The 18,248-nt window shown below is 36.3% G+C and overlaps 1 protein-coding gene across 2 annotated transcripts; it reads right to left on the minus strand.

Moving 5' to 3' along the window:
- Positions 1 to 373: 373 nt before the first annotated feature.
- nvl (nuclear VCP like) lies at positions 374 to 18,245 on the minus strand. 2 transcript variants are annotated; one of them, XM_067386893.1, is made up of 24 exons: positions 18,038 to 18,245; positions 17,597 to 17,667; positions 17,472 to 17,524; positions 16,008 to 16,095; positions 15,855 to 15,915; positions 15,597 to 15,770; positions 15,283 to 15,360; positions 13,661 to 13,775; positions 12,596 to 12,672; positions 12,383 to 12,517; positions 12,205 to 12,306; positions 7,279 to 7,396; positions 7,058 to 7,202; positions 6,730 to 6,907; positions 5,721 to 5,942; positions 5,445 to 5,549; positions 4,890 to 4,952; positions 4,371 to 4,490; positions 3,832 to 3,931; positions 3,638 to 3,744; positions 3,466 to 3,542; positions 1,943 to 2,031; positions 1,747 to 1,826; positions 374 to 919 (listed from the first exon to the last, which is right to left on the minus strand). In XM_067386893.1, the coding sequence occupies exons 1-24, from the start codon at positions 18,092 to 18,094 to the stop codon at positions 875 to 877; spliced, it is 2,460 nt and encodes an 819-aa protein (XP_067242994.1). In that variant the 5' UTR covers positions 18,095 to 18,245; the 3' UTR covers positions 374 to 874. The 2 variants fall into 2 exon arrangements, with proteins under 2 accessions (XP_067242994.1, XP_067242995.1); XM_067386894.1 differs by lacking the exon at positions 15,283 to 15,360 and having other exon boundaries at positions 376 to 919.
- Between the last annotated feature and the right edge of the window lie 3 nt (positions 18,246 to 18,248).

Genomic DNA, 18,248 nt, shown 5'->3' on the forward strand with positions numbered 1-18,248 from the left:
TGAATTAACCCTTAATATCAGTTTGTTTACTTGGTCATTGCTGTCTTCATTTTAATGCATTATTTTTAAATTTCTTTTTCTGTTCTGCACCCCAGAAAGTTTCCCTCCTCTATTCAATTTGGTCATGTGACTGTGTCTGTTGACATGTTCTCAACTGATAATAAAACTTTTGAACTAATAAATGTTTTGTTTAAATAAAATGCTAAACAAAAGTTAAATAAAAACATTTCCATGTGTATATAAATACAAACTAGTTAAAAGTTTGGATAGTTAGCTGCTTTTCCAACCTGTTTGTTTGGGAAGAAGAAAACATGTAGGCACTTTTTTTTTTTTTTTTTAGATGAGAAAAACAAGTTTATTTGAGAATCAAACCTTTGACCGTGTTTATACACACAAGATCTTTCTCAAAACTCAACTCTTCAGTAAACGACGGATCGTTCAGGAACAATCTGAACCATGTGATCTCATTCTGAAACACTTCAGCAAAGTGTGCCGTACTAGAATCTAATGTGCTTCCTGTTGAGTGTCTGTGATTGACAAGATTCTAGTAAAAAAGCGACAACAGGGAAAAACTATAACTCTATTTTAGAAAAACTAATCATTTATACAAAAAAATAAAAAAAAATAAAAGGAATTTATACAAGCTGTCAGGCTCAAGAATTTCTGTAATGGTATTAAACCAGAAATCATCTTCTCATGTAATTTTCCATAAATTCTCAGTCTTCCCTTCTTATATACACTTTATTGCATATATAACTTCATTAAATCTTTGATCATGTATAAATGTTGGTCTTCCATGAACTGAATCGTCCCTCATGCAGGACATGCAGCACAATGTTCAGGAGAAGATGCTCTGTCAGTTCATCAACGCTTGTCATCTTGTGAGGGTATCCTTCAGTTTTTCATACATTAACTGCTCCTGCAAGGAAGGAAATAATAACCCAAGATTAAAGCAACCAACAATATGGACAAACTTCAACTTGCACAAGAGAGACGAATGAGTGATGTATGAAAACCATACGGCTGCAAACCTCGCCGTTCTGCTGTGCTACAATGAGCTCCGTTCATGGATATTTCATGCATTCTGTTCATACTGAACATGAGGAGTCACTTAATATGTTCATAAAAGGAAATTCAAGGAAATATAAGTCACTAGCGATATACACCGATCAGGCATAACATTATGAGCACCTTCCGAATATTGTGTTGGTCCCCCTTTTGCTGCCTAAACAGCCCTGACCCGTCGAGGCATGGACTCCTCTAGACCCCTGAGTCAAAGCCTGTCATCAGAATGATTTGGTTTAATTCCCTCCAGAAGCATCTCACATGATTGTATTCCCAAACACCAGCATCCGAACGCAAGAGAACATGACAGCGTTTATTGTGTTTCGTCTGACGCTCTGAGATGAAACTCATTTATAATAAAAGAGCCCGATTGCAGATATTTTGTGCCAATTTCCCAGGAAGTGGCGATGGAAAAGGTGCTTCATTCACAAATGTTTTATGCAATATTGCAATTTTTGTGCATAAGTTAAATTTGAAAATTTGGATGGAAACAGCTAGTGATGCCCTAAGGCAACACACAGTAACTACACCCACATTTTGTTGCTAATGCAATTTTTACTCCATTGAATCAAAGCACAGTCCAGCCAATCACAGTCTGAGCTGATTTCACTCATCACTGTGACTAAATGTAAAGATGTTTGTAGAGTGTCTGTTCATTTAAACATTCATCTCGTCACTCACCTTCTTGGACACAGACGGTCGCACCTTCTTGAAGGCCTCCTCGAAGTGAACCCGGCTCACACTGATGTCCTTCACTGGCTCTGTAACAGAAAACACATGCTTTTCTGTCATGTCATGATCTACTGCAGCGTTTCTGACCAGGGGGTGGCGTGCAGGAGCTTCAGATAACAGATGTGTGTGTTTGTGTGTGTGTTACCTGTGTGTGTTTGCGCTGGTCCTGCATTCAGATGAACTCTCAGAGCGTTAACACTCGCCTCTCGCACCAGCGCCGACAGATCTGCACCTCTAGAACACAATCCAACAACAAACTTCAAACTTTGGAAAGTAGTGATGCACAGTCAAACCAAAATTTATTTTTTTCATTCATTAATTCAGTTTATTCACTATAGTTTCTATAATAAAATATGATAAGATCTCAGAGTTAAACTGTGTCTGAAAACATTAATCTTAATTATGTCAAATAATACTTCAGCAAAACATGGTCAGGTCAAAGTGTCTGAATAATTTTTGGTTCCAAATGTTTATCAGTTTTACTGCTAGTCCACTGAATGAAGACTTTTTGGGTATAATATGTCACAGTTTACTTTATTTTGCTATCCTCACTTACATAAATGAACTATAGTGCTGCACACACTAGTAAATATATATCAAAAATTATATCTAGTGTCTGAATAATTTTTGGTTTGACTGTACGATGTATCGTTATCAGCCGATAATTATTCATTAATGTTATCTGTACAATAATGGAAAATTTATAATTTTCCCGGAAATTAGGGCCCTATGAAATGCGTTTTATATTTTCCTAAATTGTTTTTTTCCCCCAAATTTTCCACTGACATTTTTTGTATTCCATTTAAATGGTTTAATTAAAATGTAATGATCAAATAGCAAGTCTAAGCAGATAAATTCATAAAACTTTAACATCTTATTTTTGAAATGTTTTCTTTATTTTCTTTAAATATCAAAAACAGTGGTAATCAAATGAAGGCATAAAACATGAACAATTTATTTAATCTTTTAAAATGTAATCAAATGATAGTTAAACAATACCTTTTATTTAGTTGGCAAACAAAATGTAAAGGTTTACTATTAAAAGTAAAACGGGAAAAAAATTGTGTGCTTATTCCTTAAAGTTTTAATAATTTTATTATTATTATTATTATTATTGATAAATTATGGACTAATTACAATTTTTAATGGAGTTTTTCACCATGAAAATAATTGGAAATCAGAATTGCAATTTGCCTTGGAAATGTTAAATTAATTTTAAATGTTTTAACTAACTGGCTCAAAGTAGGCTACATTTTGGGACATGACTTTGGGACAAGAAAGATCTAGAGGTTTCCTCGTTTTAAAGAAAAAGCAGTTGTCCTCCGTTTTAGTTTGCCTTTTTTTTGGTAATCGGGCTCAGAAAAAAATATTTCAAGATTTAGATTAATCAGCCAATATATCGGTTATCGGCTTCCAAATATAAAGAATTATCGATATTCCATATTGGAGCATCCCTAATGAAAAGAGTCAAATCTACTAAACAAAAACATGATCTGGAGTTTGTTACAATAGACAATGCATAACAATTTTGTCTATAAAACAAACTAGAGCAGAGTATCGGCAGCAACCTCACAATAAATCAACGCATCACAATTTGCAAACTCATGAGGAAGAGTGTGGGAAAGCATTTCGATCTCTCAGATCATTAACAACAATTTACAAACTTACGTAAAACTTTCACAACGTGCATCATGGGCAATTTCCTCAAGACTGACATCAGAGTCTAGACGTGGTTTGGTGCCACCCTAAAACAAAAGAGTTAATAAATCCAAAGATTACCCACATCACATCATTACAGTGGTTCATGCGTTCATATTATGTTTGCTTAAACAATGTTTACCTTAGTAATGGTGACTAATATGGCGTGTCTGTCTGCGGCGGGCGGCAAACCCACATACAGAGTTTTGTCCAGTCGTCCCGGCCTGAGCACAGCCGGATCAATAATATCTACAAACAGTCATGAAGTCATATATGCATTATAGAAAGAAAAAAAAAAACCATCTCAATATTTTCAAAAACATTACTCTTTATCACCTGGTCTGTTGGTGGCAGCCATCATGAAAACCTGCCGGCGATTCTCCATGCCGTCCATCTCGGTGAGCAGCTGGTTTACCACACGAACGCTGGCTCCTGACTGACAGCACACACACATCACTGATCATCAACTTCATCACTCATCAGCACATCTAACTGTGTTTATTTGCTGCCATAACTAGCAGTAAAGAGGAACAGATGATCGGTTCTACAGTGATCTGTCACTCATTAAACACATTTATTGACTGAACAATGATGAAACTGACAGGATTTGGAAGATGAAAAAATAGTATCAAATAAAGCACAAAGCTTATTGTGATTATTGTGGATGGGAGGTCCTAGAAATAATGTTTAGTGCAGTTTTGTTCATGCATCACCAAAAAACAACAGACTGAAAGATCTCTGTTCATCAAAATGCAATGGCAGGAAACAGCTACTGACAGAGTCAGAAAAGTGCTATTTAAACGTCACCATTTCGGTCATAGCTGAAGTTTCAGTGCATCAAACTCTGTCTGTATCTGGTGTGGTAGTGCTCTCACCTCATGCTCTGAGCGACGAGGACAAAGTGCATCAATCTCATCAAAAAAGATGACACACGGCGCTGAGTTACGGCCTCTCTGGAAGACCTGCCGGACGGCTCGCTCGCTCTCGCCCACATACTGCAAACACACATCACACAACAAACCTGATGGCTGAACATGTCTGTGTTATAATCAAATATATAGAAATTATATTAATAGAAACATTACGATTTTTTGCATTGTGACATTCTTTTCATGACACAAACACTGTATGATGCAAAATGTCTCATTCGCATGATATTAAAGAGGCTTTTTATTTTAATTTTAACTTCAAGTATTTATATACCATGGTAGTATTTGTTGTACCTATTTAGTTTTGAATTAAAATTTACTTGGGTTTTATGCAAAATATAATTTATTTTGGGTTGAAATGTGATCTGGACACGTTCTCATCTTGAATAGTACACACAGACGAACGGTATAATGACATGAGAGAAGAAATGTCACATTTTCCATGATGGCGGTTGAGAATCTCACCATATTCAGCAGCTCTGGACCCTTGACAGAGATGAAGTTCAAGCCGGACTCGTTAGCGACAGCCTGTAACGAGACAGAGAGACTGATGAAGAATGATGGAAGCAAAGTCTACGATGAACTAGATCAGCAAAACTAACCCACGGCGCATTATAACACCATGAAGATTCCAGTGACAAGCGATCTGTCTGTCCACACTGAACACACAAAATAAATCACAAAACAGAGCAAATGACAAGAGTGCCGTCGTCAAGAATCCAGGTAAATCGGGGAAAATGAGTGGGACTGGGACAGAAAACTCAAAGGGTTTGTCACATAATATTCGATTCTGAACTTCAACAATGGACCTCTGCTCATTCATGATCGATGCCGAGCCGCAGTTCAGCCCAATAATATCTGTGAGAGTGGGATTTACAGACATAACCTAAAAACGTAGCGTCACTCACTAGTTAACCCTGGGTCATCCTTAATCCCGGATAAAAGGAATCCTGGGTTATCTTGCTGTAAAGAAATGAGGTCAAACTGAGGTAACGCAGATTGAAATAAAAGTTCACACACTTTGGCTAAGAGGGTCTTTCCACACCCGGGCGGTCCGGCGAGCAGCACTCCAGCCGGGGCGTTGAGACCCAGAGCTTTGAAATGCTCCGGGTTACGGATGGGAGCCTGGGAACACACAAACACAACCGTCAGATCTGCCCTTCCTCATCATCTTCACCTTTCTTTAGTAGCAGAGTCAGGAGAATCCAATGAGTTTGTTGAACAAGACAAAATACACATTAACTCTGTATTATTGATATTCTAGAAGACGAGCAACGCAGTAATAAACTGCAGTACCATGATGGCCATGTTGAGCTCCTCGCGGATATCCTGCAGGGCGCCCACGTCTTCCCAGGTCACGTCCGGCACGGTGGCAAAGCCCTCGCGCTTAGCGGACGGCTGGACTTTGGCTAACGACGTCTTGAAGTCTGACATGACGACACAGAGTCCAGACAGCTGCTCCTCGGTCAGAGACTCGTTCGTCTTTAGCAATGCCAGCAGCTGCTCCAGCTCACCTTTCTGACAGGAACATCACATGATGTGTTTTATTGCAGTGTATTACCATTTCAAATGGCTAAATATTTAAAGAGGACCTATTACGGTGCTGCAACAATGTAAATTATAAGAAAAATAATGAGTTTTTTGAACAACTAATTATTCTAGACCCCATAAACAAAATTATGAACCAGTAAATAAGCCTAACAGGACCCCATAATGAATGCATGTGATTGAAAAGACCCTTTCACACCAAATGAGATGCCAAAAAAGTGAAAAAATAGATGAATGACCAAATGTCAATGACACTGGTAAATAGAGTGAGATCAAACCCATAGTTTGCAGACTATTTTATGTGCTTTAATCCAAAGTGAATACACTAGTAAGATAAGTAAAAAAGAACAGCAGGGCTGCATTTAACTCCACTTTTAGACATGCACTTCCCCGAGCACTTTCCCTCCGCCATTTTGTTGTGTGTTCAACTTCGTCAAGTGCACGAGGGAAGTTTATTTTGACAGACCCTCGACCCCAAATTTTGACAAAGGGAGCGAGTCCACTCAATATGTAGACTTCAGGCAGGTCCACAGACCACAATGCAACACGATCGTGACGTCACAACAGCAACTCGCACCGCAGTTTTCAGTGATCGAGGGCTTCCATTTAAAGCCGCTGCAAGGGTTTCACCAGTAGTGGGCACTCATGCAACGTAAGCAGTGACGTACATCAAAGTGAATGAGATGGAGGGAAGTTAGCGAGGGAAGGGCATGTAAAAAGTCGACTTAAACGCAGCCCAGGTCCAGCGCTGCCGTACCGGTGGAGTGGCGTCTTCACTGCTCGACTTCAGCAGGATTCTGTTGACGGCGGTCATGGCCGCCTCACGGCACAGCGCCATTAAATCTGCGCCCACGTAACCCGGTGTGAGACGCGCCAACTGTCTGTAGTCAAAATCCTCCGGCAACGTGATCTTCCGACAGAGTGTCCTAAGAATCCTGGGATGGAAAATTTTTTGGATAAATTTAGTTTTTGACAGCAACACTAAAGGAAGTTGAACAATGGAAAAAAAGCATGATAGTTCCTCTTTAACTTTATTTCCAAATATGACATTTTAGCACAAACATCAGTCAGTGAGAGACACATACTTCAGTCGCGCGCCCTCATCAGGAATCCCCAGACAGATCTCTCGGTCAAACCTGCCGGCTCGCCGCAGGGCCGGATCCAACGAGTCCGGGCGGTTAGTGGCTCCAATAACCAAGACCTGAGCTGGCTCTGATAACGAATTGATGTCTAAAGACAACAGCAGATTAGAAAAACAACTTGAATTAAATGACACTAGGTCAGTTTCAGAAGAGACACCACACACCATCCATGCAGGTGAGCAACTGCGCAACGATCCTTCTCTCCATGTCTTTGGAGGCGATCTCTCGTTTTGGAGTGATGGCATCAATCTCATCGATGAACATGATACAGGGAGCGCTGCTCTACAGGAACAACAGAGACCAAAACAATTAAACAAGCACCACTGGAGGCTAGATACACTGAAGTCCATGGTTAACCTTAGTTTCAGTTCAGTTCAGAAGCATACTTCCTTGTTTCCTTCCTAATTCCTGTGTTCTACTGTTAAAAAATATCGATATTTCAATATGTAACGACACTGAAATATCTGAAATGATTCCAATTCTCCTTTCTGCAGTATTGATACACCAATACCAGCTGCGTTTATCTCTGACACGCCTCCTCTCATTCACTCAGTGTTGGTTAAACCGGGTATGGATTTCGTCGCGGGATTGTGCATAATTCTACTCATTCCCGCAGATTTAATGTCACAATAATGTCACAATGCCCATCTTGGTGATCATTAACGTAAACGCATTTGTAAACAGTTCAGGAAGAATGTGTAACATTAAGTGTTTTGGATCCGTGCTTGCGTTGCTCTCTTTGTTGTTAATATTAATCAAACAACAAAAGAAAAAGAGAAAATCACTTACTACTCATGACTGATTAACTTGTGTAACTTTAATTGATCAATCTGTATTTAATTAATGGTATTTTTGGGCTGTCAAACAATTAATCGCGATTAATCGCATACAAAATAAAAGTTTGAGTTTGCATAATATATGTGCGAGTACTGTGTGCAAATAACATGTATATATAAATACACACAAATTAATGTATATATTTAAGAGAAATATGTTATTTATGTACACATTTATTTATATATAATATAAATTATATAAAAATATAAATAAATACATATATTGTAAATATTTCTCAAATATATACACAAATGTGTTTGTATTTATATATAAATAATTACACACAGTACACCCACATACATTAGGCAAACTCAAACTTTTATTTTGTATGCGATTAATCGCAATTAATCGTTTGACAGCCCTAGTTTTTAATTGTTTCTTTATTCAGTTTCTTACCTGAATACTACTGTTAGACCTACCTGAAAAAATAAAGCAATCTATGTAATTTCTATCTTTATTCTATTGTATTTATTTGTCCTATTGTTAGTAATTTGTTTTTGTTCTTATTTTATTATTGTTTACTTGTCTTTTTAAAATTCAATTCACCATTTGAAATCAAGTTTCACATCAAAGTCAAGCTCAATCAACAAAATTACCCCTTTGTAAAACAAATACATTAAGTTACCAAATATTAGTGAGATAATTGTAAAAGTAATTGATCAACGTTTATCATATAAAGTGATCTCTTCAGAGGAGATTTTTGATTGCCCAGACTTTCAATAGATGGACAAAAAACATATCTACATGACAGTATATGCAGCATTTTTTCCCTTTGGTATCGAAAATCGATACTTTAAGGTATCGTGACACTAGCATGCTCTAGTCACTAGTTTGTTACCATGGTTACGGATTATGTTGTGCACCTGTGTCTTGAGTTCTTGCTATCCTGTGTAAATGCGCCCTCAGTTTCTTGTGTTCTTGGTCTGAACTTCGCTCCGTTGTTGGATTACCTTCTTCATTTTCGTTGTGAATAAAGTCATTAAGCTGCAAATAGATCGTAATCTCCGTTTACGTGATGCTTAAATCCCAAGAATCGATCGTTCAGTCTGTGCTGTTTTCAGTTGATGTGTGAACAAAACTTCACTAAACTGTATCTGTAGCTCCTGCGATCCAGAAGTATCGTTCTTTGACACTTTTGATATGAAACAAAGTCTCAGCTTTCAAATTATGTCAGTTTCATCACTAAATTCAGTCAATAAATGTGTTTTTGTGTCTTTAATGTGTGCTGACAGATCGCTGTAGTTCAACCGATCATCTCTTCCTCTTTACTACTAGTTACAGCAGCAAATAAACATGAATGAACATCAAAAGATCGACTTACTGAAATGAATCATGTCTCATGTAATCCATCAGTGTTTCAATGTGTGACATTAAATGACCATAAACTCGATGGTTAGCTAGAAAAATAACTCTAGAGGAGCATTTTGATAATATATGCACTATATTACATATTCATAGTATTTTTACTTAACCTGTTCTTCGATATTTTATTGATGCTTGATTAAAATCTGTCATGAAAACAAGTTTTTTTTTGACAACCACCATTTAAATGTTTATTTTTTCAACAAAGTAGAAACAAGTATACCATTAAATATAAAAATATGAACAAATGAAATGTTTGTATAAAACACTGTTTTAGCTTGTTGATTATATATCCAAAAATTAATAGTAATAGATTGGAACCTATTGTTGATTTCAAACTTTAATAATATAGTAATGTGGCAGCTTTACAGGGTTCCTACACATTTTCCATTTCAAAATTCCATACTTTTCCAGACTCAAATTTCCAGACCTCCATCCAAACGATTTTCTGCCATTGGTAAGCCTCGGTCTCCTTTTCTATGTTTTCTCTGCTTCATGTTTGTAGTAGGGGTCTTACAGTCTTTTAGTGATGTTTAAATCAGTGTTTGATTATTGAAATAAAGTTTTTAGTATTCACGTCTAGGCCCTTCTCTTCTTAAAACTACGTTGCTGTGTGACTTCTGTTTTGGATTAATTTACAAATACTAATATATTCCCTGTTTAAAAGGGTAGTGACTTTGTTTCCCTTTCTGACCATACCACTCGCTACATAGGCGTAAATATTTAATTTGTTTAACATTCTAATAATTCGACACATTTACTTCATAGACATTCTTCTCTGATTTATCCATTCTGTTCTGTTGTCAGTATTTGTTGGAATCAAAACATTTCTATAGAGTAGCCTACAAAAGCGCAGTATCAGTTTTAGAAATGTTAGAAATATTTTAGAAATTCACAAGTTTATAAACATCTGCAAAGTAAAAAGAGTTGTAAAAGGTGATGTGTAGGGGGTCAGGGGGCATCCTCCCCCAGAAGATTTTGGTGATTTTAACATGTAAATGAAGCATTCTGGTGCACTCTGACAACAACATAAATGGGAAAACTAACATTTCCTTCAAGTAAAAAAAAAAAATAATAATAATAAATTGACAGTATGGCTGAGAATTGACACAAATTTCACAATTGAATGCGAGCTTGATTTTGATTTTGAAAATTTGATTTTGATTTGATTACCTTCGATTCAATATTGATTCATTTGGAGCCTATCAGGTCAAGTACATGGCAAATTTCCTCAAAGAAAAAAAAATTCAACTAATGCTGTAAATTATACAAGGAACCACAGCTGGTACATCATTATAATAATTGGTTAAAACTGATTTGCAAGCTACTTTCATGTAGGCTAAATTACACATAAGGAAGTTTATATAAATTTTTAATGACAATTATTTTTCTCTTTTTTTTATTATTTAGGCCTAAACATTTAAATGGTGGCTGTCATGAAACAGATTTATACATTTAATATCGAAGCACATGTTAAGTACAAATACAATGAATATGCAATAGCCTATAGTGCATATATTTAGCAAAATGCTCCTCTTGAAGTTCATTTTTGTAGCTGAATAATGAGTTTTTGGCCATTAAACGGCTTTTCTGAGGTAGGCTAAATGTGATATTTTTACATGATGACAGTTTTATTGATGCCTTTCTGCAGTTGAAACAATGATTGATCGATTGCATGTGATACAGAATTCAGTAAGTTGTAGAAAGACTTTATCTTTCAACATACCTTCAGATGTTCAATCATGTTTATTTTGTGCTGTAACTAGTAAAGCAGAAGAGATGGTCGGGTAACGAGCGCTACAGCGATCTATCACGCCACAGAGCACCAAGAAAGATCACGACTCACTCCAGTCTATGGGAAAGTAGCCCATTTTCGATTCTTGTGAGAATCCTGAGACACGCACTCGCCCTGAAAAAAACCTCTTCGGATCTACACGATTAACATAAATTATGTATTTTGATTCAAAAGAACTAATTTCGCTGTAAAGTGTCTAGTTTGCAGGTATAATAAATTAGAAAACTGAATAGAGACAACAGTCTGGAAACACAAATATTTTTCCATACTCTGATTTCTTTTTTCCATACTTTTCCAGACCTGGAAATTACTCAAATCAAATTCCATACTTTTCCATACTTTTCCAAACCGCGTAGGAACCCTGGCTTTAGTTGAGAGTGGTCATTTTCCCTTAAAACTGACATGTATCCAAAATAAACAATATAAGAATCTAATCAAGGCCTTTTGAATCAAATTGATTTGCGCTTATTCTGGCTTAGAGATCACAAACCAAACCTGGACCAATCAGCTGTGAGTAAATGACATGTATCTGATGCAATAAAGCCACTCCTGTATCTCTCGCTCCAAAATTAAAGTAGTTCACAATTATTTATTATATTATATGAATTATAATTATGTATAATTCATATAATTATTTTATGAATTGACAGTTAATATTAAACTTAGCCTTTGAATATGAATACAAACTTTAATATATAAATGACTAGGCTTACATGTGTTATTCTGAGCTCTTTGTGAGCCTTTATAAGGTATTATTTAAATTCAGTCGATAAAGTCAACAGCTGCCTTCTCAAACTCTTGCTTTGTAAAAGTGTTTAAACTCTTGATCTATTTCATAACGATCTTCAGCAGAGAAGTGAATCAAACTGATGCTCTCATGTTCCCTGTGATTGGCTGTTCGCTGCACATGACACACAAACCCAGAGTTGACGGAGGACGTTTATAGCGAGACGGCTGAACCTGAGGGGTTTGTATGGTTTTGTCAGCTCTGAAACTCGACTAGCTTCAGGCAACAGGGCATGAAGTGTATGTTGATGCTGCATGTGATCTGCTCAATCAGACCTCTCTGAAGATAGAACAGAAGTGTGACTCTTACTATGGCTTGCTCAAACAGCTCCCGCAGCTTCTGCTCCGATTCTCCGGAGACTCCAGACACCAGCTCCGGCGCCGAGACCTTCAGCAGGGGCAAACCCGTCTCCTACACACACACACGTCAGACACACTCGCTCAGCAGTGAAACACACACAGATATGCACACGGTTACAGTCACTCACTCCAGCCACGGCTTGAGCCAGCAGCGTCTTCCCACATCCCGGCGGCCCGTGCAGGAGGAATCCGCGCGGAGGAACGACTCCCAGCCGCTGGTACACTTCTGGATGTCTCATGTGGATCAGCAGTTTACACACTTCCTGGATAAGACAAGCGACCGGAGTGAGTTAGACATCGGTGTGTGAGCCGGACAGATGAACACATGATCAGACGTTCACCTCCAGAGTTTCCTCACTGCCGCCGAAATCCTCAAACTTCACCGTGGAGCTCTGAAGCTCAATGAGCTTCACCTTACCTTGAGTTACAACGAGAAAACACTTGATGGAAAAACTGATGGACTGAAATTTAAAAAAAATAATATATATACTTTTGGGTGAGTATCACAAAAGCATGTCTGGGTCATATCACACCGAATAAACTACACATAAACATGTTTTGCATAAAGAAAATAAAGCTAATTTTGCATCACATTTGAATGACAATTAAACATATATTCCATTTAAAAATACTACCATGTATAAATAAAACATTTACTAATACATTACTAAAATAAAAATCGTATCTGTTTAATGTTAATTAACTAATGAACAGCAGTATTTTTATTAACTAATGTTAATAAATAAAGATAGTAACACTTTACAATAAGGTCCCATTAGTTCACATTACTTAATGCATTAACTAACATGAACAATATACAGCATTTAATAACCTTTGTTAACATAAATATTCCTGTTCATGTTAGTTCACAGTGCATTAACTAATGTTAACAGATACAACTTAAAAATGATTTATTAAATGTTAAAACTAACATAAATTATTTATGTTTATCTAAACATTGTTCATTGTTAGTTCATGTTAACTAATGTTTAATGTAGTAAACTAATGTTAACAACAAATGAAACCTTAGTAAAGGGAGTTACACTTTAGATTGGGGTCTAGTATTTTCTAGTATTAAGTGTTAACAGTGACTTTTGACCCAATAAGCTCTTAATTACTGCTTATTAATAGTAAGTTAGTTAAGTTTCGGTATTGGGTAGGATTAAGAATGTAGAATATGGTCATGCAAAATAAGGTATTAATATGTGCTTTATAAGTCAGTAATATGCTACTAATAATCAACTAGATAATAGTGAGAATTGGACCCTAAACTGAAGAGTTACCAGAAATAAAATAAGGTACTCTCTTCATGATCTTTATGCAAAACACATGCAGTTTTTGGACTTTGATAAACCCTCACACTCTCTCTGAGATTCACCCAAGTGTGTTTTATCAGTTTCACTGACTCTTTTTCGTCAGTATCGCGGCACTGATCTCTAAGTCCTCATCATGCTTGCTCTTCTTCACTCCCTTCTGCTTCCTGCTCTTTGACTTCTTTTCCTTCGATGGCTCGCTCTGCTTCTGTAAACACATGAGGATGAGATCAGAGGAGAGACAGTAAATGCACCCCTTGCTTCCTTTTGGCCTTTATCAGCGTACTGTATGTGGGCATCAACACTGGAACATTAATGGACCGTATTAATGAATGAAGGTGATATAATTGAACACATAATTGAACTAGTAGGGCTGTCAAGCGATTACATTTTTAAATCTAATTAATTAATTACATAATGTGCCAATTAATTAATCACACACTAATCTCACATCAAATTTGGCTGAGAAATTACCCCCATGTGATAATATAAAACAGGCATTACAAAATGTAGCTTTAGAAAGAAATATTTTATTTGATTCAACAGTTTATTACACAAACTTTTAGGTTTCAGCAGCCATGATGTTTGTTCAGACGAATCTGAATTAATATTTAGATATAATCGCAGAGTGTTTATTGCAGCTCAGAAGAGGCATGATTGAATTTACACTGCAATTACAATTAATTAACACCATGAGATTAAAGGATTAGTCCACGTTTAAATAAAATGTTCCTGATAATTTACTCTCCTCCATGTCATCTAAGATGTTCATGTCTTTCTTTCTTCAGTCGAAAAGAAATGAAGGTTTTTGAGGAAAACATTCCAGGATTTTTCTCCATATAGTGGACTTCACTGGGGTTCAATGGGTTGAAGGTCCAAATGTCAGTTTCAGTGCAGCTTCAAAGAGCTCTACATGATCCCAGACGAGGAATAAGAGTCTCATCTAGAGAAACAGTCGGACATTTTCTAAAAAAAAAAACAACTGTATATGCTTTATAAACACAAATGATCGCCTTGCACGTGCTTCTGCTTTCTGCATCGAGAGGCTTTTTAAGGAGAAAAATCCTGGAATGTTTTCCTCAAAAACCTTCATTTCTTTTCCATTGAAGAAAGAAAGACATGAACATCTTGGATGACATGGAGGAGAGTAAATTATCAGGACATTTTTTATTTAAAAGTGGACTAATCCTTTAATGGGTTTCAAATGGGTATTAAAGAGATAATAGTTAGAGTTAATCATTTTAAAGAGTTTTTTTTTTCCCCCATAACTATTTAAATTAATTTATTATTTTACTTTTAGTGTGAAAAGTTCTTTACATTTGCCAAAAATAGTACCTTTTGTTTTGTTATTAAAAAACCAACAAGCTCGTTAACCGATCATTAACCGTCAAGATTGTTAAATTACAATTAAATTAGAATGGATGTTTACGTCCAGCGCTTCCAGGTTCAACATCAGAACTCCTGTGTCACTATCACACACATGCATCATGCTAATCATGAGATCAGCTTTGGCCAATAATGAGTCGGCGTTCTGACGCAGAACCCGGAAGCGCTGGACGTAAACTGTGTATGAGAATGACACAGAAGAGACTAATTTGTTGAATAAAGTGGTTATTTTTGTTTTGTTTTTGCGCACAAAAAGTATTCTGGTCTCTTCATAACATTAAGGTTGAACCACTGCTGTCACATGACTGTTTCAACGATGTCTTTAGTACCTTTCTGGACCTTGACTTTGGTGCATGTGTGTAGATCAGATGCCCTCGGAGTTCATCAAAAATATCTTCGTATGTGTTCTGAAGATGAACAAAGATCTTACAGGTGAGGGGGAGTGATTGATGACAGAAATTTTGGGTGAACTAACCCTTTAACTAATCATGATATCAATATTGACCAAAAGTAATCGTGATTATGATTTCTGCCATAATTGATCAGCCCTAACTTGAACCATGTGATGTAAACGTGGCCTCAACTACAGCCGGCAGCCCCGTCGATCTCTGACGTGTGGCTCACGATGAGGTCTGATATTTACCGCAGCGCTGGTGGACTCTTCCTCACACAGATCAATGCAGATGTTCTCCTGTCCTCCGTTTCCAGCCTTGTCGATGATCCAGCCGTCGCTCTTCTGAGGGGTCGAGCCGCCGGCCGCCTGAGACGCTCCTCTCTGGTAGAGCGACGTCAGCGAGCTGTTCATGTGATTGGTGTGCTGTTGGAAACATTGAAGCGTTTACAACATTCTGCCTGAAGTCAGATCTGATATTTCTGGTTTCTGGAGTCAAACTGCAGTTACTTCATGTTCAGGAATATCGTCCTCGCTGTCTGTGCTGTATTCGGTGACGTGACCGTCGCCCCTGAAACAGATCACACGAGAGCAGAGTTTATAAGGATGAGGGTGAAACAAACGGGAATAACAGTGACGGATGACGAGAGCGTGGCGTCATACCCGTCCTCTTGGCTGCGTCTCGCTCTTTTGGCCAGATGTTTGTTTTCCAGGACAGAGATGTCAGACTCGCTGCATATGGCTGCATGAACTACACAGACAACGATTCGAGATGATTTACAGCGAACAGCTCAAAACGTTTCATCAGCAGCTTGAAGACAAATCAAAACACTGATATTTTGCTCTAACGCAGGAGTTTTCAATCTTTTAGACACCACAGACCCCAAATATGATCACCCTTGTGTGAGGAAATTTAAAATGCATTTATCTCGTAGGGTGCGTTCACATGTGTCATGATTGATTTACCTCGGCACACAGCATGGTTTGGCAAGTTCTGTCTCAAAATAGGCAATAATCATCATAAACTCCGACCAATCACTTTGTGAATGTATCCCTATGCCTTTTGGTTTGGTGATAAAATTGCCAATCTGAACACTAATCGGACCAGGACTAAATGTTTTTTTTTCTGTTTTGGTCCGGACCAAATGAACCGAACTACAAGTGTGAACACACCCTTATAAACACCCAATTTATATGCAGAAAAATTATAAACATGAAAATAGTTTCTATTAAGTTACATTAATATATATTTTTCTATTAGCTATAATAATATTTTATTTATTTGTTTATTTAATTTTAATATTTTTTATTTATATACTTAAATCTAATTTAATTGATTAATAAAATTTTATTTTAATCACATTTTTTTAATTTAATCAATTTAATAGATTTATAACTAATATTTTTATTTTAATCACATTTTACTCTTTAATTTTAATCTAAATTATTTGATTTAATAGATAAATAATGTACTAATATTATATATTAATAACTTTTTTATTTTATTCACATTTTTAATCATTTGTGTTAATCTCATATTTATTTCCTTCTACTTACTATAGTAATGTACTGTTGAATGTATTTGTATATAATTTCGATCACATTTTATTTACTTATATAATTTAATGGTTTCATTTATTTTAAATTTAATTCTTTAATAATATTGTTTAATAATACTTAATATTTTTTTATTTTAATCATGATTTATTTCAATCGATTTAATAGGCAACTAATATTTTATTTTAATTACATTTTATGCATTGCATCTAATCTCCTCTGTTTATTTACTTCTACTCACTAATAATAATGTACTGTTAAATGTATTATTTATTTACTTAATTTTAGTCACATTTCTATTCATATTAATATAATTTATTCAATTTAATCAAACTTTACTTTACTAACATTTTTATGCATTTATTTTAATGTAATTTAATTGATTTAATTAATATTAATTAATACATAACTCATTTTTATCACAATTTTATTCAATAATTTTAAACGTAGCTGATTTAACAGAATAACTAATTTTTTTATTTTATTTTTTTTATCTTTTCCACAGAGCGTCTGTCACTCTCAGATTGAAAATCTCTGCTCTAATGCAGTTTTCAGGCAAGTAATTCTGACCTTTTTCCACTTGAATCCTGAAGGCTGTCCTGTTCCTCCGGCCGTACTCAATCCTGCTCAAACACAAGCACATCTCAGACTCTCTTCTGCTGGAGATTCTGCTGGATTCACTCAATCAAACTCACCTGAACTGCTGCTGGAGCTCAGAGGCCATGGCTGAAATGTCCACATACGGGTCATTGTGTGTTTTCAGGTACTGAAACAGGCAGATATGGGAATGACAACTGAACATCCATCAAAAAATACACACATGAAAAGCAGGATGCTCAAGTCAGTGTTGATGTCTATCAAAAGCACAGCATGAAACTGCTGCCTAAGCATTTCTGCATTCACACAACTATGTGTGGAAAGTGCTACGTAAACACAGACAAGCCAATTTTGTGGTATCAATAACTTAAAACTAATAAAGTAACATTAGTACATTAAAATGATTAGACTCTTTGGGAAACATTATTGCATGATTTAATTCCACCCTGACTGTCTTCACTTTCTTCAGATGACTCTATTATTATTAGTTATTGTACTGTATATTGTATTTGAATGATAATAATAAAGCTTGACTTTACCTGCTGGACTCTGTGTTTGAGTCTCGGGTCTATATTATAAGCGCTGCGGTTCTTCATCGCTTATCCCACATGAAGACAGGACAGAAAGCGAATTTACATTAATGTAGACTTTAAATGAGGAGTGGAAACACTAAAGATAATGTTTACAGCTCCATCTTTAGCATCGCGCTGCTGCTGCTGCTGGACATGTGGAAACTGAACACACGCTGAT

The sequence above is a fragment of the Chanodichthys erythropterus genome, chromosome 5 (assembly GCF_024489055.1).
Source record: "Chanodichthys erythropterus isolate Z2021 chromosome 5, ASM2448905v1, whole genome shotgun sequence".
In the NCBI taxonomy this organism is placed as follows: Eukaryota; Metazoa; Chordata; class Actinopteri; order Cypriniformes; family Xenocyprididae; genus Chanodichthys; species Chanodichthys erythropterus.